At 37.1% G+C, this 25,904-nt stretch overlaps 2 protein-coding genes and 1 long non-coding RNA gene across 5 annotated transcripts; 1 reads left to right on the forward strand and 2 right to left on the reverse strand.

Annotated features, from left to right (window-relative positions):
• Nucleotides 1-1,139: 1,139 nt before the first annotated feature.
• Nucleotides 1,140-12,941, reverse strand: LOC110912895 (serine carboxypeptidase-like 13). 2 transcript variants are annotated; one of them, XM_035983639.1, is made up of 15 exons: nt 12,727-12,941; nt 12,488-12,633; nt 12,323-12,399; nt 6,016-6,138; nt 5,849-5,951; nt 5,735-5,772; nt 5,516-5,614; nt 5,346-5,438; nt 5,018-5,137; nt 4,831-4,902; nt 4,182-4,300; nt 3,974-4,087; nt 3,849-3,894; nt 3,706-3,764; nt 1,140-1,426 (listed from the first exon to the last, which is right to left on the reverse strand). In XM_035983639.1, exons 1-15 carry the CDS (start codon nt 12,861-12,863, stop codon nt 1,405-1,407), a joined length of 1,368 nt encoding a protein of 455 aa, XP_035839532.1. In that variant the 5' UTR covers nt 12,864-12,941; the 3' UTR covers nt 1,140-1,404. The 2 variants fall into 2 exon arrangements, with proteins under 2 accessions (XP_035839532.1, XP_022013422.1); XM_022157730.2 differs by lacking the exon at nt 1,140-1,426 and having other exon boundaries at nt 3,532-3,764; nt 12,727-12,940.
• Nucleotides 12,942-13,393: 452 nt separating this feature from the next.
• On the reverse strand, nt 13,394-17,818 carry LOC110912894 (serine carboxypeptidase-like 13). Of its 2 annotated transcripts, none has more exons than XM_022157728.2 (14): nt 17,599-17,818; nt 17,363-17,508; nt 17,217-17,293; nt 16,287-16,409; nt 16,110-16,212; nt 16,001-16,038; nt 15,821-15,919; nt 15,652-15,744; nt 15,456-15,563; nt 15,269-15,340; nt 14,658-14,773; nt 14,451-14,564; nt 14,245-14,372; nt 13,394-13,637 (listed from the first exon to the last, which is right to left on the reverse strand). In XM_022157728.2, exons 1-13 carry the CDS (start codon nt 17,733-17,735, stop codon nt 14,279-14,281), a joined length of 1,320 nt encoding a protein of 439 aa, XP_022013420.1. In that variant the 5' UTR covers nt 17,736-17,818; the 3' UTR covers nt 13,394-13,637; nt 14,245-14,278. The 2 variants fall into 2 exon arrangements, with proteins under 2 accessions (XP_022013420.1, XP_022013417.1); XM_022157725.2 differs by having other exon boundaries at nt 14,327-14,372; nt 17,599-17,816.
• Nucleotides 17,819-24,517: 6,699 nt separating this feature from the next.
• LOC110912896 lies at nt 24,518-25,720 on the forward strand. Its single transcript, XR_002578241.2, has 2 exons — nt 24,518-24,887; nt 24,975-25,720. It is a non-coding gene; the product is annotated as an uncharacterized LOC110912896 (long non-coding RNA).
• Nucleotides 25,721-25,904: the final 184 nt, after the last annotated feature.

Below are 25,904 nucleotides of genomic sequence, written 5' to 3' on the forward strand. Positions count from 1 at the left end.
CCATTTATCCCAACTACTTTCCTTGTTGCTTAATGAACCATCCATGCCAACTTAACAACATCTCGTAACATTGTCATACTATAAATTACTTATCCATTCTTGCTTTTCATTCCACAATTACACATAAACATAAATATATCAAACTAAGAGATTAGTTCACAAGTCACTTACCTCGAGTCCTTGTTCTTGCTTGTTTCCTTGCCTTTTCCTGGCCCGTTAGCTTTCCGTGCTTGAGTCCATCTTGACGTGCTTCATATCCTTTCAGGTCACCACATTCACATCATTGTTAACATATATGATCATTCATTTTAACAATCATTTCCAACTCCTATGTCACATTGACTTTCATTGGTCAATTACTAACATGCATAAGACATAGATTAACAATCACATTGTTTGTAAATCAAGCAGTCCAACTTTCTGTCATGTATATCATATCAACAATTTAACATGTATCGCATGGTCTCTCTCTAATCTCATAGTTGTGTTAGGTGTAACGCCCGGCTATTTTGAGCCAGTACCATACTAGTGTGACATGTGTAATGAATAAATAAAGGCAGTATTTTATTAATATTTGGTATTTTTTGTGTTGGAAAATACAAACTTTGTTAAATATTATGTTGGCAATAATAAGATAAACGCATATCGCGTAACAAACAAAATGCGACACGAGTGTCGGTGACAGCCCGGATAATGTTAAAATCCTAAAAATATTCCGTTATGATTTAAATCCTCTTTTTAATCATATTCGTGAAGAAAAATTAATTGAAACGCTTAAAATCCTTGCTTTGAGAAATTAAGTGCGTACTGTGCAATACCAAGCGGTTTCAATTATGTGTCTATGTTTTCGTTCAACGACCCCGTTCCGTTGTGGGGTGTGTGCACAGGTAGTCTCAAGAAGAAATCCTTGTTCACTATAAAATTTGAACATGGCATTTGACGTAAACTCGCCACCATTGTCACACCTAATTCTTTTATCAATTTTCCAAACTGGGTGTGTACCATTTTATGAAAGTCTGTTAGCAACTTGCGTGCTTGATATTTAAATTTTAGCAAAAATACCCAAACGAATCTACTAAAATCATCAACAATAGTCAAAAATACCTTGCCCCCGAATGAGTAGGAAATCGATACTTTCCCCAAATATCATAATGTAAAAGCTCAAAACAACTATGAGTTTTAATGCCACCAATAGGAAAAGGTTGTTTGGTATGTTTTGCTCTTGAACAAGAGTCCACCTTTTATTGAAAACAGATTTACTAAGAAAATCAATTTAAGAGAGTTTGTCACCGGAAGCGTGTCCAAGCCTTTTGTGCCACGTATCAATAGTAGTCATCATGGCTTTCCTTTCTTTCCCAATCATTCCCATTCGGTAGAGACCACCCTTGCAATTACCCGCACCAATCAAGTTCCTCGTGTGAAGTTTCTGCACAACACAAAAATCGGGAAAAATGTTATGGCAGGTTGGAGGTCGTTGCTTAAACGACTTACCGACAAAAGATTACAGGTGAATTTGGGAATGTGTAAGACATTTTTTATTTTTATTCCTCCTGGTAAAGTACACTCCCCTCTTCCTTCAACGGGTATAGCATTCCCGTTGGGAATGAGCACCGGAGTTTCAATCCGATTATGGGTCTTGTTTTGTAGGATCACATCTTTGTAAGTGATATGCTCGGTCGATCGCGAGTCTATCACCCAATCATTATATTCATTACCTTGTTCTGCCATGCATGCCGTGTCGACGCAAGCAACCTTTGGCTTGATTTCTTCACGTTTTTTGTTTCCCGACCACCACTCGGGATACCCTATTCTTAAAAAAATAAATAAAAAAAACCTTCTCAAGAATGTCCGTCTATGTAGCACGGGGACTCCATTTATGTGGCCGTACCCATCTCGGGTACTTGTCGGGGACGGAAACACCATGGGTACTCGTCGGGGACGTTTCCTAAACGTTTCCAATGTCGGGGACGTATCTGGTAGAAGTATCCAGCCCGTTTTCATTTATTTTTAAGGTTTTTACTTTCAAATTCCACAACCGGCCATTAAATAAATAGACCTATCATATTCGTTTTCTCTAATCTCTAAACTCTCAAGTCTCATCATCTCTAATTCTCTATCGATTGCCGATCTCTCACTAGATGAACTGGAATTTGAAAATGATTTGATTATTGATAATTAATTACCTTTGGAAGATGTAGTATTTTTGGAATTTGTTTAATGTATTTTTATGTTTTTATATTTTTTGGAATTTGTTTAATTAATTACCTTTGAGTTTTGCCGTTCCTCGTTCCCGTATCGTCCCCGTACCCTGATCCCGTACCCGTTCCAGTGCTACTTAGATGTCCGTCTTTCCCACAGAAGGTACAATGCTCAACAACATTATTCAGTTTAGTATCCTTTTGTGCGGGTTTGTCGTGTCGTTGATGCGTGATTCCCTCACGTTTGGGAATGAAAGCTTTGAATGCCACTGCCTCCACAGTTGGTCTTTTCTCAGCTGTGATGGCTCTCTGTCGTTCATCCTCGACAACAAGGTGATATGCTGATCCCAAGGTCGGCACCGGTGTCATGGCTAGAATTTATGTTTTAATCACAGTGAATTCTCCATCAAGGCCCATTAAGAATTCATATAGTTTTTTGTTTTTCTTGATGCTCAACTAGCCTTTTTCCAACACCACATATACACCCATTGCAGGTGCATTGAGGCGTAGGAAGAACCGATTGGATCTCATCCCATAGGCTTCGAAGTTTCGTGTAGTAAGCCGAGACGGATGATCCGTCTTGGTGAGTGGTAGCGATTTGGGTTTTCAGTTCATAAGCCCTTGGTGCGCTTTCCTTTCCAAACCTTTCACGAACGTCGGTCCAGATTTCTGATGAAGTATTAGCGTATTTGACGCTACTTCGTATCTCCTTCTCCATGGCTGTTGTGAGCTACCCTTTTATCATAGCATCACATCGCATCCATGCCATGTGATTTTCTGCAGATTTATCCGGCTTCTTGATGGTCCCATCAACGAAACCGATCTTGTTTTTAGCAAAAGGAAAATTCCCCATTTCTTGCACCCAATCGGCAAAGTTCTTATCGGACAGGAGATCGTTTAAGGTTAGTTATGATTGGGATTGATCGGGTTACTGGTGTTGTTTTTGTTTGAGGTTTGGTCGTCGCCCGCCATGGTAGTGACACTAGAGAGAAAGGAGTTGGCTGCTAGGTTTTCTTTTAATTGAGCACGGGATGTTCCTGCTCTGATACCATCTCAATTTTGATAGTACCAAAGGCTTATTTATGTTTCATATATTTCTCAATTGAAGATCTCGATATACAAAAGGCATATAAATATGGAGAAGGAAAACATAAAAAAGGAATATACAGAATGTATGGCTGTAAATGAGGTTGGTCAATGGAGGGAATAAAGGAGTGAATCATGGGATAAAAATAAAATCTCAATAGTTGAAGCCGAGTTGAGCTCGAGAGTACACAGTATGTTACGAGCTGGGCTCGATTTAAAATACCAAGCTCGGCGAGCTCAATCTAACCGTTGATGTCATAATTATTTTTTTCAAATGATCAACTTGGATTTATAATCATTATGCTCAGGTCATAGATGGTACAACAACAGAAGAAGTGCATATATTGCTGACTATCACCTCATTTCGACATGATAGAATGCAATGATGGTTATAACTTATAATGGATGGTTAGATATCCACCTCTTGAACATGGCAACACTTTCTCTAGGTTTGTACTCCGGGGCTGTGTGCCCACCGCCCTGTAACATAAACAAACCGTTTCAGTTATCAACTTCGTATCTACACTCAAACAAAGAACAATTTGGATAAATCGGATTCCTTGCCTTCACAGTGACAAAGGTCATCTTATTCGAATAACTCTCTGTGTACCTATCAATATAAAAAAAACCAATATATATAACTATTTTTTATTACACTGGGCTATGAACAACATTAATCTGTAGATTACCCAGCAATTTGTCCATTAAGCTTCCATGATCGCCATCGATCGATGACAGAGTAGTTTAATTCTTTTATCCATGCTTGAGTTGACTGGTGAGGAATGACCATATCATGATCACCGCTGCATTAAATTATAAAACTTCATTAGTGACTTTGATGATATATTCTTTCACTAAAAAGATTAATTGCAACTGATGTTGTGAAATGAAGAGAACCTGTAGATGAGAGAACGGTAACCTTTGTTGCTGAGGTTTAAATGGTATGGTCTAACATCATAAACTGTTCTTGTGAAGTTCAAATCTGGGTTGCATCTTATCCACTCTCTTATGCTCCCCTGTGTTGTTGTAGCATGTGTGAGCAATGCTATAATACCACAAAACATATACGTATACATAAAGAGAGAGAGAGAGGGGGGGGGGGAGGGAGGTTCCTGTGCAAACTTAAAAATGGTGTGAATTATACCATTGGCGGAACTAGCCCAAAAAGTTAGGGGTATCCTAATTTTTTTTAGGAACATGGGTATCCTTTATAACGGAAACGGAGTTGAGGGGTATTTTTACACTACGGAAATGGAGTTAAGGGGTATTTTTACACTACGGAGACGGGGTTGAGGGGTAGCCCGTGCTACCCCTGGTAAGCTTCTAAGTCCGCCTCTGAATTCTACAAAGCCGTTAGGATGCTACACGTGTACTTTAAACAAAGGGTATATGCGTCCCTATAATTAGTTTAAACGAAGGATATCGTCATTCTTTCAATTTCAACCATTGGAAAAAGCATGATCAAGGCTCTAGATCTACTTTGCACCGAATATCATGTTCTTATTTGATTAGGTTCATCTCTCTTTATATATGTATATAAGAATACCTTTCGAATATGCAATGCTTCTCTAACACTGGCTTCATTAATCCAGTAGTAAGCTTGTTGAGTTCTATCTTTCTGCACAGTACAAACACATCCGTAAAATTTGCTATAATTGTCTTACGAGTTGGTTCGATTTTGTTTCCTACTATCAAGATATATGTTGGAAAAGAAAGCGATAGATTAGGCTTACACGACAGCTAGGTGAAGAAAGAGGATCGTTAAGCAGCTTCCGAGTGGGTAGTTTAATGAGCAGCATAGGATTACCGCAATAAGGTTCCAAAATATGTGGTTCTTCAATCCCATCTATGCACTAGAAATAATTCATTCAAGTTTGTTAGAATATTTATATTAGTATAGGTTAGTTTATAATTATATGTTAGAGTATTAATATTAATATTCGTATAGGTTACGCTTGTAATCTTTGAACTAGCTAGTATATACAGTCTTTACATTATCTTCATACCTTAGTATAATGTTAATATATTTCTGACTCATTCAATGAAAATCAAGTAAAGAACCTCTTGGTAGAAGTCAAGATTTTGACGACATCCTATGTTGCTTGTGCCTACATACTCTGCTCGATACTCTCCACGACACGTTTGGAACAATGACTACATGTTGTAAATGAAAAAAAACATTAGTTGCTAAAACAAGTAGGAAGTATACAAGATCATAGGACGGAACAAACCTTGTAGAGTTCCTCTGATATAAGTCCCATACCATTAGCAAAAAGAATTCGGTAATTAATTTCTCCTGGAAAAGTTGCAGGGTTGCCAAGAACATATCCCTAATGCCCAAAGTTAAAAAAAATAATAATAATAACATACAAACACTATTTCACAGTTATTCAAAGGTACTGATGAGATTAATTCATAATTTATTTTGATAGGATAAGACTGAAGACCACCTTTAGATTGATGTAAGGCACATTGCCAGCTTCATTGCCTGCACATTTGCAGCCAATAAGTTATGGAAAATTCGAGTGCACGTTATCGTAATTTATGAAGAATACCAGTATTACCATCTGATATGAGTTGTGTGATTATTGGGACTGGGATTCCAGAATAGGAATCTCCTCCAACATAAAATGCATTAGAAACGAACTCCGGGTGACTTTCAAACCACTGCACACAGAAATCCAAATTGTTATCATAAATGTTACTCCAAGAACCAAATCACTTCCTGTACCTTTCTCATAAATTCATGGGCATGGACACTAAGTAGGGTGTCCGTGGATCGCGAGGCCCATTTGGTTCTTGCATATGAAAAACCAGTACCAACAGGAATATCTAGGAAAATTATACTTGCCATCTGCATGAATATCAATAATATTCCCAAACCATTAATCATAAAGATTTTGGCATCAAATGAAGTTTCCAAGTCACACAAACGCACGAGCACATATATGACGCTTTCCTTCTAGAACAATATTATGTTGAGAGCTGCAAGAACCACATAAAGCACTTGTACATAGTGCACTGATGGGTAGGCGGTTATATAAAGGGTGAGGGTATTGATACATCCCTACTTTTTATGTGCACATCCCCCCCCAGAGGCAGTGTATAGGGCTGTAAGGGGTGTATATGGTGTGAAAGCGTTAAATGTGTCAGAAAAAGTGAATCTATACGCCTCTCATTGCACTATGAGCGGCGTACAGGTACGACTTTTAATGAATTTAAGGTATAATTACTGACATTCAGGGAGTTCAGTCTGAAAAGTGTGAAAAGGAAACCCCGTATACGCCCTTATTGATCTATACGCCACTTATCGACCGAGAAAATGTTATTTATCCAAGCATACGGGAACTATTTCATTCAAATGTTCAAAACTCACAAAACACCGATGAAAATGATGAAAATTCTCAAATAAAAACGTTGGTTGAAACCGTGAAGCATAAAGATGTCGTTTTTGGGACATTGGTAATGTTTTTGGCGAAGATTCGAACCAGTCATACGTCTCACGTCTCTGAAAGCGTTTGGTTATCCGGCGTTGATCGAGGTAAGGAGGAGGTTGTGTCCGTGCCTCGTTGTGATGACGGGGGTGTGCGTCCCGTGTTACCTAATTTGAACCAGGTGTTCGTAGATGAGGCAGAACCATCTTACATTGCCCAAAGTTATCCGCGACACGAATACGGGACTTACCATTCGTATACGGAAAACCAAGACAAGTTAGAGTATGAGAAAGGTGCTAAGGACTTTCAGGAAAATGATAACAAAGTCGAAGAAGGTGCTAACGACTTTGAGGAAAATGATAACGAAGTCGAGGAATGTGCTAAGGAATTTGAGGAAAATGATAACGAAATCGAGGAAGGTGTAATGCACTTTGAGAAAGGTGTTGACGACGACGAAGGTGCTAACGAGGAAGGTGTTGACGACGACGGACGTGCTAACGAGGAAGGTGCTAACAAGGAAGGTTCTAATGACGAGAAAAAAACAAAAAAAAGGTATGACATAACCGTCAATTACGTATTATTCATGTTATATAATGTTTATATAATTTTAGAGTGAAAAAATGATTTTGTATACGTGTTATTCGTTATATATAATTTTTATTAGGTATGAGAAAACTAGAAAACGTATGACCCGACCCGAAATTTCAAACAAACCCGAAAATTGTGTCATAAATATTAACCCGATTTCGTTATCATTTTAGTGAAATATTTTATATGTTCTGGTGAAATATTTTGTTAAAAATAGATTAGTTCATGTTCTTTCGTTTAGAAAAGGAAAATGTTCATGTTCGTTTATTAATAGTGTAAACGAACAGTTCACGAACATAAACGAGCATAAACGAACGCAATCTCACATAAGCGAATCTAAACGAACATAAATGAGAATAAAATATATTTAATACCATACAAAGGTTGTTTTGAAATCAGAAACTCAAAACATGTAATGGGATGGTAAAGAAATATGTAGTTTTGAAATCTAAACGAAACTAAACTGAACATTTGGTTCATTTACAAGCCTAAGATTAGTCAAACATGTTGTAATCTAAATAAGAGTTAAGATATGGAATAAATATGTAGAATATTATATATTTACTAATATGTTGACTCAAAATAAAAATGAAATTTGTTTTTTTCTTTTTTTTAAAAGAAAATGAATTAGTGTATATATATATATATAGGTTGAGGATCCTGTAAAAAGTGGGACTTTTGTGAGAAGTGTGAGAAATAATTTGGGAATGACAAGTGTCCTTTATCCTAATTAATTCAAAAGGGTATATTAGTAATTTGACATTTTTATCATTTAATTGATTTCCAAGAATAACTGCCAAAAAAAACTGCCGATGAGTTTTTTAAGGTTTGAATCGAATTTTGAATTAGGAGAAATTTTAGGAAACATTATACATCTGATTGTTTTATATTCTTCATCATCTTTTAATCGCAACATCTTTTAATCATACATTGTTCATGGCGTGGTGTTTTAAAAAACTGGAGACATTGACTATGATTCAAGTCATGGTGTTTTATCTGGAGACATTGTTCATGGCGTGGTGTTTTACCTATGACTTGAATCATACATTGTTCATGGCGTGGTGTTTTAAAAAGCTGGAGACATTGACTATGATTCAAGTCATGGTGTTTTATCTGGAGACATTGTTCATGGCGTGGTGTTTTATCTATGACTTGAATCATAGATGTTTAAAACACCACGCCATGAACAATGTCTCCAGATAAAACACCATGACTTGAGTCATAGTCATGGTGTTTTAAAATCTGGGAATGTTTTGTATTGATAAAACACCACGCCATGAACAATGTCTCCAGATAAAACACCATGACTTGAATCATAGATGTTTAAAACACCACGCCATGAACAATGTCTCCAGATAAAACACCATGACTTGAATCATAGATGTTTAAAACACCACGCCATGAACAATGTCTCCAGATAAAACACCATGAATTGAATCATAGTCAATTTTATCCAGTTGTTTTAAAACACCACGCCATGAATTTGATTACAGTTCTCTTTATGATAATGTATAACGAATATGTAACCAAAGACCTCCTACAATTAAGGTGAATCATTAATTCCTATATTTAAGGAAAAAGGAGTGAATGTAGGAGTTTTTGGTCGTGTATGATATGGTTACCATATTTCAAACATTGAAAAAGACATTATTGCCCTTCAATTTTACATAAGGTCCCTCTAATTAAAACACAATTTACATTTTTATACCCTATTGATCTCAACCATTAGATCAAATATCCAATGGTTTAAAACACTTCTTACCCTTCTTACATTTTAGACACTTTTTACCATATCCCTACCCTATTTATATATATATAAAATCCCAAAAAATGCCAAAAACCGGCCTCAAACCGATATCTACACGGATCGAACTCGAGACTTCTCAATTACGTGCACCCATCCCTTCCACTAGGACAAGTGTCTAACCTGTTCATAATCCTAATTCTTAATTCTCTTATTCAGAAATTATATGTTTCATAAATTAAAAATCCCCAAAAATGCCAAAAACCGGACTCAAACCAGTATCTTCCAGGATCGAACTCAAGACCTCTCAGTTACGTGCACCCGTTCCTTCCACTTGGACAAGTGTCTCACCCATTTATGAACATGATTCTTAAGTCTCTTATACAAAAATTATATATTTCATATATTAAAAAGAAACAATACAAGTGCAGCGAAGATATCATATGACATTATGTTTCATGTATACTGATTAAAACTAGAAAATGTATGACCTGAAATTTCATACAAACCCGAAAATGTGTCATGCATATTAACCCGAACCCGATGCTCAACCCGAATTTTTTTATTGTTTTTTCAACAAATTAATATATTAATTTCATTTACGTGGATTTCGGATGGGGTGGTGGTGGTGGTGGGTCGGCTGGGGTGGTGGTGGTGGTGGGTCGACTGGGGTGGTGGTGGTGGGTCGGCTGGGGTGGGGGTGGTGGTGGTGGTGAGTCGGCTCGGGTGGTGCCGTGGTGGTGGTGGTGGTGGTGGGTCGGTTGTGGTGGTGGTGGTGGGGGGTCGCCTGTGGAGGTAGATGAGGTGGTTAAGGGTGGTGGTGGGCTATGGTGGGTGGTGGTTGTGGTGGTGCTTGGATTTGTTTTTTTTTTTTTTTATTTTTACAATATATTTTCGAATGCCGAGTCTAATGCTATAATTGTATTTTTTATTAACAGGATATCGAAAGTCGGTGTTTTGATAGTGGTGGTAGCTTAATCCTTATGGAGAAACTGCGTTTGTATTTCAGATTCATGCACTAGAACGCCGATCTAGGATTATGTGTGATCAGAATAGCCTGTGGCGTCGTCAGCTCCCAGTGACGCTAGCCAACACGGTCTACCCTGTTGCATGTCCTTCCAAGAGAGGCGTTCATTAGTGTTCTCATGAGCCTTCCACCAACGGGAATGGCACTGCACTCACCATCCCGAGGGGGCACGGAAGACTGGACGGTGGTTGATAAACGAAATTCCGACTCCACTGCTCCAACCTCCTGATCCCTTGTGCCATTGAAATGTGGTAGATGGGAAGCAAAAACCCCGTTGGAAGATAGGGTTTGGTACACAATTTCGAGATAGTCGGCCTGTCTTGGTGTTTGTGTGTTACACCCATCGTTTTCCTTTGCAAGAATTCAAGAATATGTAACAATTAGCGATTTAGGGTTTAGTCGTTACATTTTGTATGAAAGTAACATGTTTTGTGTATTAGTATAAACGGATGTTTAATTACATTTTAATTACGTTTCCTGTTGCGTTATGGTTAATAAACGACAAGTGAAAACAATTATAGACGTAATAATAATTGATAAATAAAAAGTTGACATTTAATAAAATGTTATAATATACCCATTTAATAAAATTTGACACTTAAAAATTTGACAATTAAAAACATAAAAATACTCATTTAATAATATTTTATAAATGCCCATTTAATAAAATTTGACACTTAAAAATTTTGACAATTAAAGACATAATAATAATTCATAAATAAAAAAACTTTATATACAATTCGTTTTATAAAAAAAAATTGACATTTAATAATACTTATAAAAATTCGACATTTTATAATATATACACAATGCGTTATGGTTAATAAATGATAAGTGAAAAACAATTAAAGACATAATAATAATTGATAAATAAAAAAATTACATTTAATAAAATGTTATAATATACCCATTTAATAAAATTTGACTTTTAAAAATTTGACAATTAAAGACATAATAATACTCATTTAATAAAAATTTGACATTTAAAAAAGTTTGATAGTTAAAACATAATAATAATTCATAAATAAATAAAACTTTATTATAACATATACAATTCGTTTTATAAAAAAATTGACATTTAATAATCCTTATAAAAATTTACATTTTATAATATACACATTTCATTTCATAAAAATATGAAGTTTTTAATAATAATATTTAATAAAAAAACATATGCACATTTTTTATTAAAAAACGATGATATTTTCTTCTAATGAAAACATGACGTTTTATAATATTAATACATTTTTATAACAACATTTTATAAAAAATCTATTAATTTTCTTCTATAAATATTTCACAACTTCCTCATACTAAAACATCCATCAACTAAAATAAAGTTCCATATGTACATCTCAATCATTGGGTAATCATTGGCTAACACCCAATGATTGGCATTAATTAGATGGTAGGGACCATTTTTAAACGTATAGAGCTATGAGGGGCGTATGCGAGGGGTCATTTTGAGGCGTATTGGACAATGAGGGGTGTACAGGGTTTGGGGGATGTCTAGATACTTTTAGGGGATGTGTGGATACCCCTTCCATATATAAGGGTGTCCGGTGTGGTGCGGCAAAGGGTGTCGGCAAAGGCTTTTGCCGCGCGGCAACACCGCCGCCAACCCTTTGCCACTGCGGTTTCGATGATCACACGGTGAAGGGATGCCGCTCGGGGGAATCATGAGAGAGAGAGGGGGTAGTGTGAGAGAGAGAGGGTAGTGTGGGGTGGGGTCCATTCCAATCTCAACCAATCACACTTTTTTTCCTTTTTTTTTAATAGTTTACCACTTCACCAAGTGTCTAACCATTGCCAACACTTTTGAGCATAGTTTACCACTTTGACATGGCACACTCTCATTTGTTGATTTTTTAGTTTGCCACTCTCAATTGTCTAACCACTCCTTACACCCAAAATGCTATTAGACTTAGGGGCTGTTTGGTATCCTCTTAATGGTTTAAAACCTCTGAATGAATAAGAGGTAACCTCAAGTCTGAATGGTTAAGAGGTAACCTCTGAATGGTAAATCATCACATGTCACATTTTTCTACCTTCTCATTGGTAAAATTCTTAATGGTTCCATTAAGAGATAGCCTCTTAATGACCATTCAGAGGCTACCAAACAGCCCCTTCAAAGTTAAAACACAACGTTCAAGTGCTTTGAGAGTTCTTAGCATATTATTGGTTCTAAAACAAAGGCCCTCTATACAAACATTATTCTGCAGGGAGAGAGAGAGAAGAGAGAAACCTTTGTCCACGAATACGGTGTCGAAATCAAGGTGGGCAAGCTTCCATTGTAGCGCACAGCCTCAAACTGAATCGGACCTGTATTGTTGTTCAAATGGTTTCAAACATCCATGCAACAAACAAAATGCTGATTGAAGAAACTTAAGATATAAATATTTAAAAATACCAATCTCATATAGCAGGCCGGAGATGGAAGAACACCCGGGACCACCGGTAATCCAAAGCATGAGAGGATCATCGTCGGGATTCGACTCGGACCGAATGAAGTAGTAAAAAAGTTGTGCATCTTCATTCTCATCCACACCCACATAACTACATGATATCATGTATCCAATTAATCATATCTACACACTTACTTATGTATCTAACGTAGATGGTAAATAATGTATAAATAAAAAAGAGTACCCAGTTTCAAGATAAAAAGGGAGGGGCCCTTGGAAACCTGGAAGATACTCCACTCTTCCTCCTGAGTTTGCAGAGGTTGAGGTTGAAGCATAAGAACATATTACGAGAATGATGATGAGAAACCAGTACATGATCATTTTAGCAAGTGATCAGTGATAAACAACCGATATGGGTCATGAGTGAAGTATGGCCATTTTGGTTTGGAATCGTTAGGAATTAAGATGAAATAGACATCCACATTTACGTGTCAAAGTGAAAGCTGTTGGTTCAGTATCCATCTTTTACGTGCTGAATTTGAATGTTGTTTACCAATTAGAAGCCGATTCATGTATTAGTGTGATATCTTATTTACTCAATAATTCAATTTAATTGTTTTTTCAAGATAAAAAAATGAAAAAATATCAAAATGGTGAAAAATATTCAAAAGGGTTATTTTTACCGGTTAGTTTGACAAAATAGTCCTAACTTTTTATTGACACTTGCACTTTTTCACACTAGATTTCAATCTTGGCATAACAAATTTTCATCCGGCTTCCAAAACATCATAGATTAGTTTGAGACGTTGTTTCGTTTGTAACTGCTTGACTTCGTGAGTAACCTCTAAACTGTGTAAAGCGACCATCCAACCTAAGTGTTTGTGGTCTACGACCCATACGATAATAAACACTTGACCCAAATGTGTTAGACCCATTAAACATATCATGAAATAAGACAAACTGAAACCCAAAACGATTATGTTGATTAATCGGGCAACACATAGAACAACACAAGAGCTGCATAGGTTGTCGACTATCAAATTATTTCAACATTGTAAAATGCAATGATGGTCATAATGGTTGGTAAGATATCCACCTCTTGAACATTGCAAAAGATTCTTCAGGCTTGTACTCGGGAGCTGTGTGCCCACCGCCCTGTAACCAAACAAACCGTTTTAGTTAGAGCTATCACATCCAACCCTCCATGTTATGTGAGAGGGATTTTTATTTTATGAAAAGTGGTTGTAGGTAGTTGTAAGTGGTTAGTAATAGAGGAGAGAGAAAATGTTACTGTTCATTTATAAATTTGAGTTGACACTGTTCATCACTTATTTTTTTAATATATTTTAAAAGTGGTTGCGTGTGGAAGAAAAAAAATCTAATGATATAGGTATTAAAAGTATTATTTAATTGAAAATGAGAGAAAAAGAGTTAATTACTGTTTTCGTCCCTGTGGTTTGTCAAAAATCACTATTTCAGTTCATTAGTTTAAAAATTGCGATTTCAGTCCCCGTGGTTTCACTTTCGTAACCATTTCAGTCCCTGTGGTTTCACTTTCGTAACCATATCAATCTATTTATTCTGTAAGTACAAGGACTGAAATGGTTACGAGGTGGACTGAAATGGTTACGAAAGTGAAACCATAGGGACTGAAAACGCAATTTTTAAACTAATAGACTGAAATAGTGATTTTTGAAAAACCACAAGGACGAAAACAGTAATTAACTCGAGAGAAAAAAGATAGTGATTTTTAGTGTAATACAGGCTAAAATATGAGAGGTTGGATGTGAATGCTCTTAATAGTCTTTATCTACACTCAAAATAAGAACATTCGGGTTCCTTGCCTTCACGGTAGCAAACGTCATCATATTCGAATAACTTTCTGTATACCTATCAATATAAACAAATAACCCAATATAAGTACATTTGATTACGCCGTACAGGGAACAACATTAAATGGCAGATTACCCAGCAATTTGACCACTAAGCTTCCATGATCGCCATTGATCGGTGACAAAGTAGTTTAAGTCTCTTATCCATGCTTGAGTTGACTGGTGGGGAATGGCCATATCATGATCACCGCTGCGTTAAATTATAGAACTTCACTAGTAACTTTGATCATATATTCTTTCACACAAAGCTCAATTGCGATTCAAGTTGTAGAATGCAGCGTACCTGTATATCAGAGAGCGGTAACCTTTCATGCTGAGGTTTTGATGGTATGGTCTAACATCATCAAGTGTGCTTGTGAAGTTCAAATCGGCGCATCTTGTCCACTCTCTTATGGTCCCCTAGGTGTAATTGTAGCCTGTGTGAGCTATGCTATATAATTCTAGAGTTAATAGCTAAAATGGTCCCTGAGGTTTGCTCACTTTTGCCACTTTAGTCCAAAATCCAAAATTTTTAAATTTGGGTCCCTGAGGTTTGCATTTTGTTGTCATTTTAGTCCAAATTTCAAAAACTCTCTTTTTGTACTGTTGCAACCAGCCTATTTTGTCCTTTTGTGCAGGGGTATTTTGGTCATTTTTATGAGTTATTATAACAAACTCAGATCAATCAAGAACCCAGAATACCCCTGCGCAAAAGGACAAAATAGGCTGGTTGCAACAGTAAAAAGAGGGGGTGTTTGAAATTTGGACTAAAATGGCAACAAAATACAAACCTCAGGGACCCAGATTTAAAAATTTTGGATTTTGGACTAAAGTGGCAAAGGTGAGCAAACCTCAGGGACCATTTTGGCTATTAACTCATAATTCTATAAACCAAAAAGATGTATATAAGAATACCTCGCGAATATGCAACGCTTCTCTAACACTGGCTTCAAGAATCCAGTAGTTAACCAGCTGACTCCTATAAAACTGCAAGATTCAAAAACATCCTTAAAATATGCTATAATTGTCCTACGAGTTGGTTCCATTATGTTTCATAGAATCTAGATATATGTCGGAAAAGAAAGTGATAGATTACACTTACATAACACTTAAACTCGTTAAGCAGCTTCGGAGTGGGTATTCTAATTAGATTCCTAGGATGACCACAATTAGGTTCCAAAACATGCATTTCTTCAATCCCATCTATGCACTAGAAAAGTCGATTCAAGTTAATTTCATGTGTTTCGCATCAAGATGAAGTAAAGAGCCAATGTAAACTTGTAAAGTTAGTAAAGAACCTCTTCATACAGCTCAAGATTTTGACGACATTCTATGTTGCTCGCGCTTATATACTCTGATCGATACTCTCCACGACACGTGTGGAACAATGACTATGGATGTTGAACATGAAGAACATTAGTTGCTAAAACAAATAGGAAATTTATAAGATCTTAGGACAAAACAAACCTTGTAGAGTTCATCTGATATAAGTCCCATACCATTTGCGAAGCGAATTTTGTAATTACTTTGTTCTGGAAATGTGAAAGGGTTGCCAAGAATATACCCCTAACGCCCAAAACAAATCCGTTCAGCAAATCAGTTTCCTAAATTTTAATTTATTTTCATAGGAATAGGACTTGAGACCACCTTCAGATTAATGTAAGGCTCATTGCCGGCTTCATTTCCTGTATACATTTTCAGTCAATAAGTTATTGAAATTTCGAGTGCAGATGATCAAGTCTGTCATGATAATTACCATCTGATATCAGATGTGTGATTATTGGGACCGGGATTCCCGAATAGGAATCTCCTCCGACATAGAATGGATTAGAAACGAACTCTGGGTGACTTTCAAACCACTGCACAAAGTTATAATGTTACTCGGTCTCCAAGAACTGAATCATCTCATAGAAAGCCAAATACTTTCATATACCTTTCTCATGAATTCATAGGCATGGTCGCTAAGTTGGATGTCGTTGGAATGCGAGGCGCGTGTGGTTCTTGCATAGGAAAAACCAGTACCAACAGGAATATCTAGGAATATTATGCTTACCATCTGCAAATATATCAATAATAATTCCAGACCATCATCTATAAAGACATTGGCATTACGTACAATTGAATTATGCAGTTCTCAACATATTCTTGGTTCTAAAATGAGCCGAACCCGAGCCCGAGCTCTTCTAAGCTTGAGCTCAGCTCGTTTAACTTACGAGAGTTCGAGCTCGAGCATGGCTCGTGAGTAGATTTCAAACTCGAGCTCGGTTTTAACTCAGCTCATTTATTACTTGGTAATTAATTTATATGGATTTTTATTATATTTAGTGTATATTTATAATTAACAATTTTATATATAACATAGTATATGTTATTTAGTTATTTTCATTTTAATTATAGATAAGATAGTAATTATTAGTTTATTATATAACTATATATTGATTAACAATTGTAAAACAAATGGGCCAGCTCGAGCTCAGTAAGTGAAGCCTGAACTTAGATTGGTTTGTTAAACAAGCTTGGCTTGGTAAGGCAGGCCATTCTCGAACATCTCATAAGCAACTTTTGCACCTCTGTATATAGAGAGAGATTGTTAGACAATCCTAGCCTAATATGTGTTTTTATCATGCTTATTTTTATTTCCTATTTGTTATTGTACCTAAGTGTAACTTTTGTATCTATTTATTAACCTGGGTTATGGATGGTGTTAGTTACATGGGCCAAAATAGTTAGATAACGAGACGTTGGGTACAGATAACAAAAGTTGCCTTTTTGGGCTAATAAGGTAAAAGTGATTTAACCACAGGGGCCAAATTGTAATTTACTCTTAAATCAATAATAGAGATATATGTAAGATAGGAGAAACCTTGGTCCAGGAAGTGGGTATCAAAGTCAATGTGGGCAAGCTTCCATTATATTGCCAACCCTCAAATTGAATTGGACCTGTATTCATCAAATCAAATTCAAGCAACAAAACAAGTGGAAGAACATTAAAGATAAAAATGAAAATACCAATCTCATATAACAGGCCGGTAATGGAAGAACAACCCGGGCCGCCGGTAATCCAAAGCATGAGAGGATCATGCTCGGGATCCGACTCGGACCGAATGAAGTAGTAAAAAAGCTGCACATCTTCATTCTCATCCACACCCACATAACTACACAATATCATGTATCCAATTAATCATATCTACACAGTTGCTTATATATCTAACATAAACGGTAAATATATGAATAAAAAAGAGTACCCAGTTTCAAGATAAAAAGGGAGGGGTCCTTGGAAGCCTGGAAGATACTCTACTCTCCCTGCTGAATTTGCTGAAGTTGAGGTTGAAACATGAGAACAGATGATGAGGATGATGGTGAGAAACCAGTACATGATCATTTTAGCAAGTGAGCAGTGATAAACAACAGATATGATTGAATAATATCAGTTGTTCGGATTAGATATTTAGATGTGGTAGGCCATTGCAGAGACACGTGAATATGAATGTTGTTGTTTTATTCACATACATATGGGGTGTGGCGGGACTTAGGTTAGGTTGAGGGTATTGTTTGACATACGTGGTTGAGTGTGGGATTCATAAGGTAATACTAAAAAATTAGAGGTGTGGTGTGGCGTGGTTTAGCTTAGCATGACCAGCCCAGTGGCGGATCCCGGGGTGTTTTGGGGGTTCCCAGAAACCCCTCGGTTTGGAAAAAATTGAAAAAAATACTGGAAATTTTATATGATTTAAAAAAAATAATGAGAATTAATGACAAAACTAACAAAAGGAACCCCATAGAAAAAATTACTGGATCCGCCACTGGACCAGCCATGTGGATTTTTTTTTATTTGGCAACAGCTACCCCCAACGACTAGATCGAACCAACCAACCAAAGTCAGCCGTGTCACCCAGCCTCCCACCCCACACCAAGGTCAATCCCCACGCCAAAGGGGTAACGCCATGCCCACGCTTGCCCGGGGTTGAGCAGCCGGCGTTGAACCCAAACCTCCAACCTTCGTCCCCCACACACGTGACATGTTGGAAGACATGTTGGAAAAAGTAAAAAAAAAAAAACCGGTGAAATTGGGTTGATACTCCACCAGTACATGATTATTTTAGCAAGCGATCATTCTATATAATATAACAATTCATGAAGGCTCTTAAAAATAGTAGATTCATTGGACAAGAGTATGATACTACTTACGAATTTACCATCATTGTAACTTTGTTGTACACATATTATTAATTAAATAAGTACAAGCTTTTCGTGCACTACTTAATATTTTACAACCCTTAAAACATGCTCGCGAATCTGCTATCATAGTAACTTTGCTACTCACATATTGGTGGCTAATTAGCAAAAAGAAAACTTTTAAACACCTAGTTGATAAACAAACGATGTGGGAAATTATACGGATTAGATATTTAGAAATGTGCGAATATATGAGTTATTCATTTTATTTTTCTTATTTATTGTAATAATGGTTATTTAGATGTTTTATTCTAACTTTTCTAAAAGTGCATTAGTCTAACTTAAATCAGTTGTTAGTTCGTTTATTCGAACAGATTTTGATCTAACCCTGTCATTAGAAACAATATGGGTTAACCAGTGTTGCAAAAATCGTGATTACTCGACGATTAATCGCCGACTAGTCGCTAGTCGGCCTCCTACTGAGTAATTTTTCACTAATCAGTCAAAAAATCGCTAGTCGGTCAAAGTCGGTCCAAGCCGCCCTAGTCGGCCCAAGTCGCCCTAGTCGGCCCATTTGAAATCTTTACAAAACAGGCCCAAGATTACAAATTTAGCCCATTTTCCTTATCCCTTACCCTAATATGACAAAGAATTTGAGTCGGAGAAAGAGGATGAAGTAGACGAGCAGATTGAATACGAGTCGGATGGTGTCGAAATCATTGAACACTACGGGGATGACGATTACATTTGAGCTACTTGTTAACGTTTGAATTTTAAGTACTGAGACTTGTTATATTATGACTTATATGTAAGTTTAGTTTATATTTTGAACTACTTTTACCTTTTTAAGTATTATATTGATATGGATGTGTGAGTATATATATACATATTTATAAAAATAATAAAATTTACATATAAAATTTCTGATCCGAGTAATTCCGAGTAATCCCGAGTAGTCGCTAGTCCCCACCTCACCGGCCGACTAGCGACTAGCGAGTTCTCCAACCTTGGGGTTAACTAATCAATTAAATTTAGTAAATTTAAGTCTGCATTCAATTCCATTGATTCGAGGGATAATTTAGGATTGCTAGATTATTAGCTTTTAGTTGTTTAACAGTTTGGGTGACCGATAACTTGAATTCATCTGTTTATTCGTGTCTAGTTATTTCATAGGTAAATGGTTTATCATCTTAGAAGTAGCTTCGCAATTAGAAGGTTGTTTAAGGGGTACTTTCACAAGTCTAATAGTTGTGGGATTCGGTGTCGATAGGTCGAGCAATCCGTCTTAGCACTTCATACACATTCTTGTTGTTTGGCATAGCTTGGTTTTTAGGATATGGAGAGTGGGGGTCCCACTCTTAGCTGAATAGTTACAATAGGACTTAATCATTTCTAACGAGAGGTTGGTCGGATTAGAAATTAGAACATGATAAATTATCATATTAGAGGTTATTACATGTCATTCGGGATTCTTACCTGGGTGGTTTGTTCGTTACTTGCTAGTTGCCTTTGTTTTCGTTTAGTTAGTTCACGTTTATTTAATTAGTTAATTAAATACTCACTTCAAAACCCAAATCCAAATAAAGCAGTTAAGTATTTAGTTGAGTCAGAGCCTAGTTTAGCATCGCTAGTGTCACGTGGGTTCAATATCCAGACTTCATTAGGCTTTGCTATAATCCAATGGTACACTTGCATGTTTTGTGGTCTAGCATTAGGGGAGTCTAGAGTAAAACTAAAATGTCTAGTTTAGTTTTATTTTAGTAGACCATATTTTGCACATCAAGTTTTTGGCGTTGTTGCCCGGGACACTTAGGCAATAGCGTAACTAGATTTGATTGATTTTAACAAATGAATTGGTCTTATTTTTAATTTGTGTCTAGTATTAGTTTGTCTAGTCGTTTTTTAAATATTTTTATTAGTTATTTTTTTGTAAATATTTTAATTATGTGGAAATATGTGGAGGATCCCATCATACTCGGCATTGCCCAAATTCATCGGGGTATTCCATAGATTACTATGGTAATTCTTATCCGCAGCCGCAACTATATTAGAGTTCGTACTCGCAACCATATCAACCACGAGAGGAATTGCTTAAATGGGTTATAGCTGCTAAAGTAGAAAGAGATAGGGAAACCCAGGCTATCCTTGATCATTTGGATCAAACGTGACATCTACGACAAACGTGACATTTATGACTGGGTGGAAATCTGATAGGATATCAACTTCCTCAGGAAAGATGATCTAGACACAACTGTAGAATCAGAGAATCAGGATATTTATAATGATGATGATGATGATGTTGGCTTGGAAAGATAGGATGAGGAAGAAGGGAAGTAGATGAAGAAGAGATTGAATAGAAGCTTCCCGGTGATCCAAAGTTGTCAGGAATAAGGCATAGAATGAACAGGAAATGATAACGTACAAAATAGTCCCACCTCCGGTTCAACGGGATATTAAGCCCTATTGGTATCCCACGCCATGGAGTTACGGCCTGGAAACCATTGATAATGACTTTTGGAGTGATGATGATGAAGGGTGGTAGAAGAGATAGAGTTAGAGATTGACGATTACGCCACGGTCCTTAGGGAAGAAGTTCTTAGTGAGCTACTTGACAAGATAGAGGATGAGAAGATTGAGGAGTGTGTACCATTTTGGGAGGAAGAGTTTGGTGATTAGTTTGTAGGTTTATCGACTCTTGAAGAAGAAGAAGAATTTGACCCTATTGGTGAACTTGAATGTTTAGAGAAATAACTTAAAGGTGAACCAACAAAGGAGATCAAACATACACCAAACGAGAGAAAAAAAGTGGCTAAGGAGCATGATAACCGCTCTATGCGAGAATTAGATGGTTGATCACCACCCAGACCAACAAAAACATGGGAGAAGGCATGAATGCACTTGGATCAACATATTTTGACGATTTCAAAAATGGTACAAACAGAAGCACAAGAACTGAAGTGTAGAGACAACCTTCCTCCTTGTTATGTGTCTCGTATCAGGTTTGATCCAGATAAGTTTAAATTTTGGTGGTCTGACCAGTTTGCATGTCTTAAAACATTATAGAGTTTCATCATTGGTTTCTGATATGCACCATATGCAACATATAACTTGTATCAAATACCGTATAAAAATAACCCTTTTCAGTACTAGTTGGAAAAAGTGTGTTTCTTTGTTTACTTTTGATTTTCAGGATTAAAAGAACTTAGATGAACAAAAGGAACAAATTAACGGCAAAAACCAACATATACAGAAGAAGGGAAGTTGATACACTATACTGAACCCCAAGATTCACCCCAAGAATAAAAACAACAATCCAGAAGCTAAACACGGGGCTGTGCCTACCAGGCATGTAGTCGTGCCCCACTCAAGATTCCCTGAAGAAAGAGACAAACAAAAGGCGACAAGGGACACGGGGCCATGTCTCAATAGATACGGGTCGTGGTCAACTCTCAGATTTGCAAATCTGGGTTCGTACAGCAAGTACAAGGGCCACGGGGTCGTGTCGTTGACACACGCGGTCGTTGGTGTGTAGATGAGCTGACAAGTGCATTAAATGAAGACAGAGAAAGTGAAGGACAGGCGGCCGTGTGAACCTACTGTTTCCAACTATAAATAGAGGTGCTTGGTTCACTTGCAACTCATCCCTTGGCAAACCACTTCTCTCACACCTGCCACCACTCCACCGCCACTACTACCATCATCCACCACATCCATCCATCATCCATCCTTAGAGTGTGTGTAGTAGTCTTGAGATCCAAGATCAATAGTAAGAGTTTTTGCCAAACAAAGGTCATGCTTGGCTAATCTCTTACATCACTTGGTGAAGACAAATCATTTATATATTACTTTTGATTTCTATAAGCTTTGGTAACTTTTTATTTGGGCATGTATTAATGACTTTAATAACTAGTTTTTTATATTGAAAGTGAACTTTATTCAATCATCTCTTCATGTTTTGTTGATTCACTCATTCGTGTCTTTACGGTCTATATAAGCGCGTTAACTGCTTGGAAGGGGGTTAGAAGGGTGGTTTGGGTAAAGTTCTTGCCTCGTTCAATGTATAGATCCTGCGAGGACATAATTCAAGCTTATTAGGACTTCCTTTGAAGCAGATAGCATCAAATCGGTGGAAGTATGAACGCTTGAATCCCTTATAAATAAAATACTATTAAAACTTTAAACCGGCCTTACATGACTGTATCCCTGCTGACTCAGACCAATATGGTCGAGGGTAGCGTTATCTCCAAAAGAGGGACATGCCACATTTTGCATTAATAACTTACTTAATTATCTTTCAATAATCTGTCCTTGCGAGACTGTATCCTTGCTGACTCAGACCAATATGGCTGAGGCTAGCGCTGCCTCCAAAAGAGGGACATGCCACTATAACTAAGATAATCTCTTAAAAAAACCCAAAGCGCGGAAATCATCAAATGATACATAAATGACGAGTCGGATCCAAGTGCTTCTATCTTGTCTATCTGTTCTTTTATTTATTTATTTATTTTGTTTCTTTATTTACTTAACTAAAAATCTTTTTCCCAAAATTTGGTTAGATTAGACGTCGATGATATTCCGGTATTAAAAGCTCTTGTGTCCTTGGACGACCTCAGTATCTTACCATCACTATACTACGCCAACGATGGGTGCACTTGCATTAGCGTGTTGTAGAGAGTGAGAGTTTATATCGTGTTTTAATTTAAAGCTTGATAAAAGAGTAAAAAAGTACTAAAAATATATTGAAAAATCCGTACACCCTCCATCACGTCAGTTTCTTAATAAACAATGATGAACAATTCAAACTAAACGGGTTAGATAAAAGAAAACTTCTTCATTGAGGTTCTTGGATTAGGACCCAAGTTGTAGAGTTTGTATAGTGTTCTGTGTTTATTTTACTCTTATTTTTTGAGTTTTTGGTTTGCGTTTTGTGTTGTGTGTATTTTACAGGGATTTGTGACTTATTAGGTGTAACATTCCTATTTTTATATAAGAATTATAGGTTTGGTTAAATTTATTAACCACTAGTAACTAATAACTAGTTTATTTTTAATATAAATATTCAACCCAAATAGTTTTAAACACTATTTTATATAGTTGGTTGAAAAATTATAATTAATTGGCCTGTATATGGGTGACCTTCCTATTCAAATAAAAGTGTACAAAAACTTATATTATTAGACGGGTAGATTATGGGTAAGTTGACTGTAAGAAATATGAAGTACCTGGACAGGCCCAGGAACCGTTTACTAACTAAACTTGTGACAACCGGTAATTAACGGCCTCTAATTACGTGATTAACGAACATTTAAGGCGATAATTAATAGTGTTTAAGGCACGAATTAACCCAATTAGGCTTTTGTAATGCCTAGGAACGTCTATTCGACTCTACAGTACGTGAATGTGGATTTGTGAGAAGATACTGAACGATACGCAAAAACGAACTGATACTGTACAAGATACCGACAACGCCGACATACAAAGTTTCTTTTTCATATATTTTATATATAAGGATTTCGTTTTGCGAAATTTTCATGCTTTCGAACGACACAAACAGTAAACGCGAACGAAAAACACGGAAACCGTAACGCACCGGCAATCAACAACGAAACGGAAGCATCAGAGATGCGCATTACCTTTAAATCTTAAGTTTTACGATATATTTGGTTTTGTAATTCAATCTTAACTACCGTAGTCGAAAACGGATAGGAAAAAAAAAACGGTTAAAACGACAAATAACGTGACTTTACGCGAATATTAGTAACCAGCAACCAAACGCGCAAACAACGACAACCGACCGTATCTTACGTGTTTTACTACCAAAATTTATAATTTATGACGATTTGAGAGCTCGGGTTTTTATAACGGGTCTTGTAGGAATTACGGGCCACCTAAACACGCGATGTTGGGCTTGTGGGCCTTGGGCCCAAGCCCAAAGCCCACTACACTAACCCTAGGTTTAAATAAGTGAGTAAACCCTAATATCCCTCATTTTCCTTCAACCAAAACCTGCGCACACCACTGCCCTTCATCTTTTTCTTCTCTGCACATGACTTCTTGGAGAAACCATAACCTCCTTCACCAATTTAAAACACAGAGACATCACACAAACTCAGATCATCCCCAAAACACATAACCACACCCCCTTCACCTCCAATACACCCACCCTCCCTTCGGTTTGGGTAATCGGCCGACCACCACCGGCTGGTGGTGGTGCGATGACGGATCAAAGAGAGAGAGACGGAGAGAGAGCGAGACCGAAGAGAGAGAGGATGGCGGAGAAGGAGCGCCGCCGCCGCTCAAGGCGGCGACAATAGCGGCGTGGCGGTGGTTTGTGTGTCGGTCCGACGATTTTAAACCGGTAAACACCCTCCATTTCATTTTCTTTCCTACAAAACTGAAGCTGATGATGTTTGGTTCACATATGGTTATTTTTTTTCGGTTCAAGCTTCAAGGCGCGAGTCGGCTCGGGAGGACTTTGGATGTTTATGGTCTCGTTTGGTTCGAGTCTCGGGTCAGGTTGCGGATTATTTCGAATTCGGGTCAGATCTGGTCATGTCTCGGTTCGGGTCAGCAGCGGGTTCGAGTTATGGTTTGGTTTAACTCGGGTTTAAACTCGAGTCAGAATTGGTCGCGTGGGATTCTGTTCAACAGATTAATGGGTTTCGGTTCATCTCAGTTTAGTATGGTTCGGGTTTTTGGTCTGAGTCAGCTCGGTTAAACCGAGTTAACTCGGTTCGGACTCAGGTCAAAGCGCGTCGACTCGGTCAACACCCGAGTCCACTCGGGTCAATAGGTGGTCAACTGTTAGTCAGCAGGTCAACAGCGGGTCAACGCCCGTCAAACATCATCTCGGGTCAGTTTTGAGTATGCGGTTTACTTTTGGTTCGGTCTCGATTCACCTCAAGTTTGTTCGGTTCGACAGGTTCGGATTCAATTCAAAACGGGTCAGGTCAACAAAAGTCAATTCTGGTCAAGCAGCCAACTGTAGGGCCAACTGGTCAAACATAAGATCCGGTAAAGTTAACGTCACGAAATTAGTATAGATTTTTATACTACGCGAACCGAGCTCGACCCGAATCGATTAGTGATTAGTTACATTTTACCTTGTCGTATTTCGTATAAATTTTAGTATATATTGTTTACTTGGTGAAAATTGTTGAATTTTGTTAAAAAGATCGACAGTTTGATTGTCGGGATCGTCCAAAAACAGGGGAAACTCTGTTCGATTTTCGTCAAAATACGAAATATCAAAAATGATTATGTTATATAAACGACGTCTAACGAGATTGAGGTATTTTTATAAAATAAATATAAGAGTACATTCATTTTGGCGACACTTTACGACTTACAAAACGCGTTTATAACGTTTCGACAA

The sequence above is a fragment of the Helianthus annuus genome, chromosome 15, assembly GCF_002127325.2.
Source record: "Helianthus annuus cultivar XRQ/B chromosome 15, HanXRQr2.0-SUNRISE, whole genome shotgun sequence".
In the NCBI taxonomy this organism is placed as follows: Eukaryota; Viridiplantae; Streptophyta; class Magnoliopsida; order Asterales; family Asteraceae; genus Helianthus; species Helianthus annuus.

What these genes read in the sequence shown, in the direction of transcription:
- LOC110912895 (XM_022157730.2), bottom strand. Translation starts at nt 12,863, where the DNA reads ATGATCATGTACTGGTTTCTCATCATCATTCTCGTAATATGTTCTTAT. An exon ending in CACCGTATTCGTGGACAAAG is followed by an intron (nt 6,139 to 12,322) that starts GTTTCTCTCTTC and finishes ATATTCATGCAG; the next exon opens with ATGGCAAGTATAATTTTCCT. An exon ending in TTTCTTCACCTAGCTGTCGT is followed by an intron (nt 4,903 to 5,017) that starts GTAAGCCTAATC and finishes TGTACTGTGCAG; the next exon opens with AAAGATAGAACTCAACAAGC.
- LOC110912894 (XM_022157725.2), bottom strand. Translation starts at nt 17,735, where the DNA reads ATGATCATGTACTGGTTTCTCACCATCATCCTCATCATCTGTTCTCAT. An exon ending in CACACATCTGATATCAGATG is followed by an intron (nt 16,039 to 16,109) that starts GTAATTATCATG and finishes AAATGTATACAG; the next exon opens with GAAATGAAGCCGGCAATGAG. An exon ending in AAGCGTTGCATATTCGCGAG is followed by an intron (nt 14,774 to 15,268) that starts GTATTCTTATAT and finishes AATTACACCTAG; the next exon opens with GGGACCATAAGAGAGTGGAC.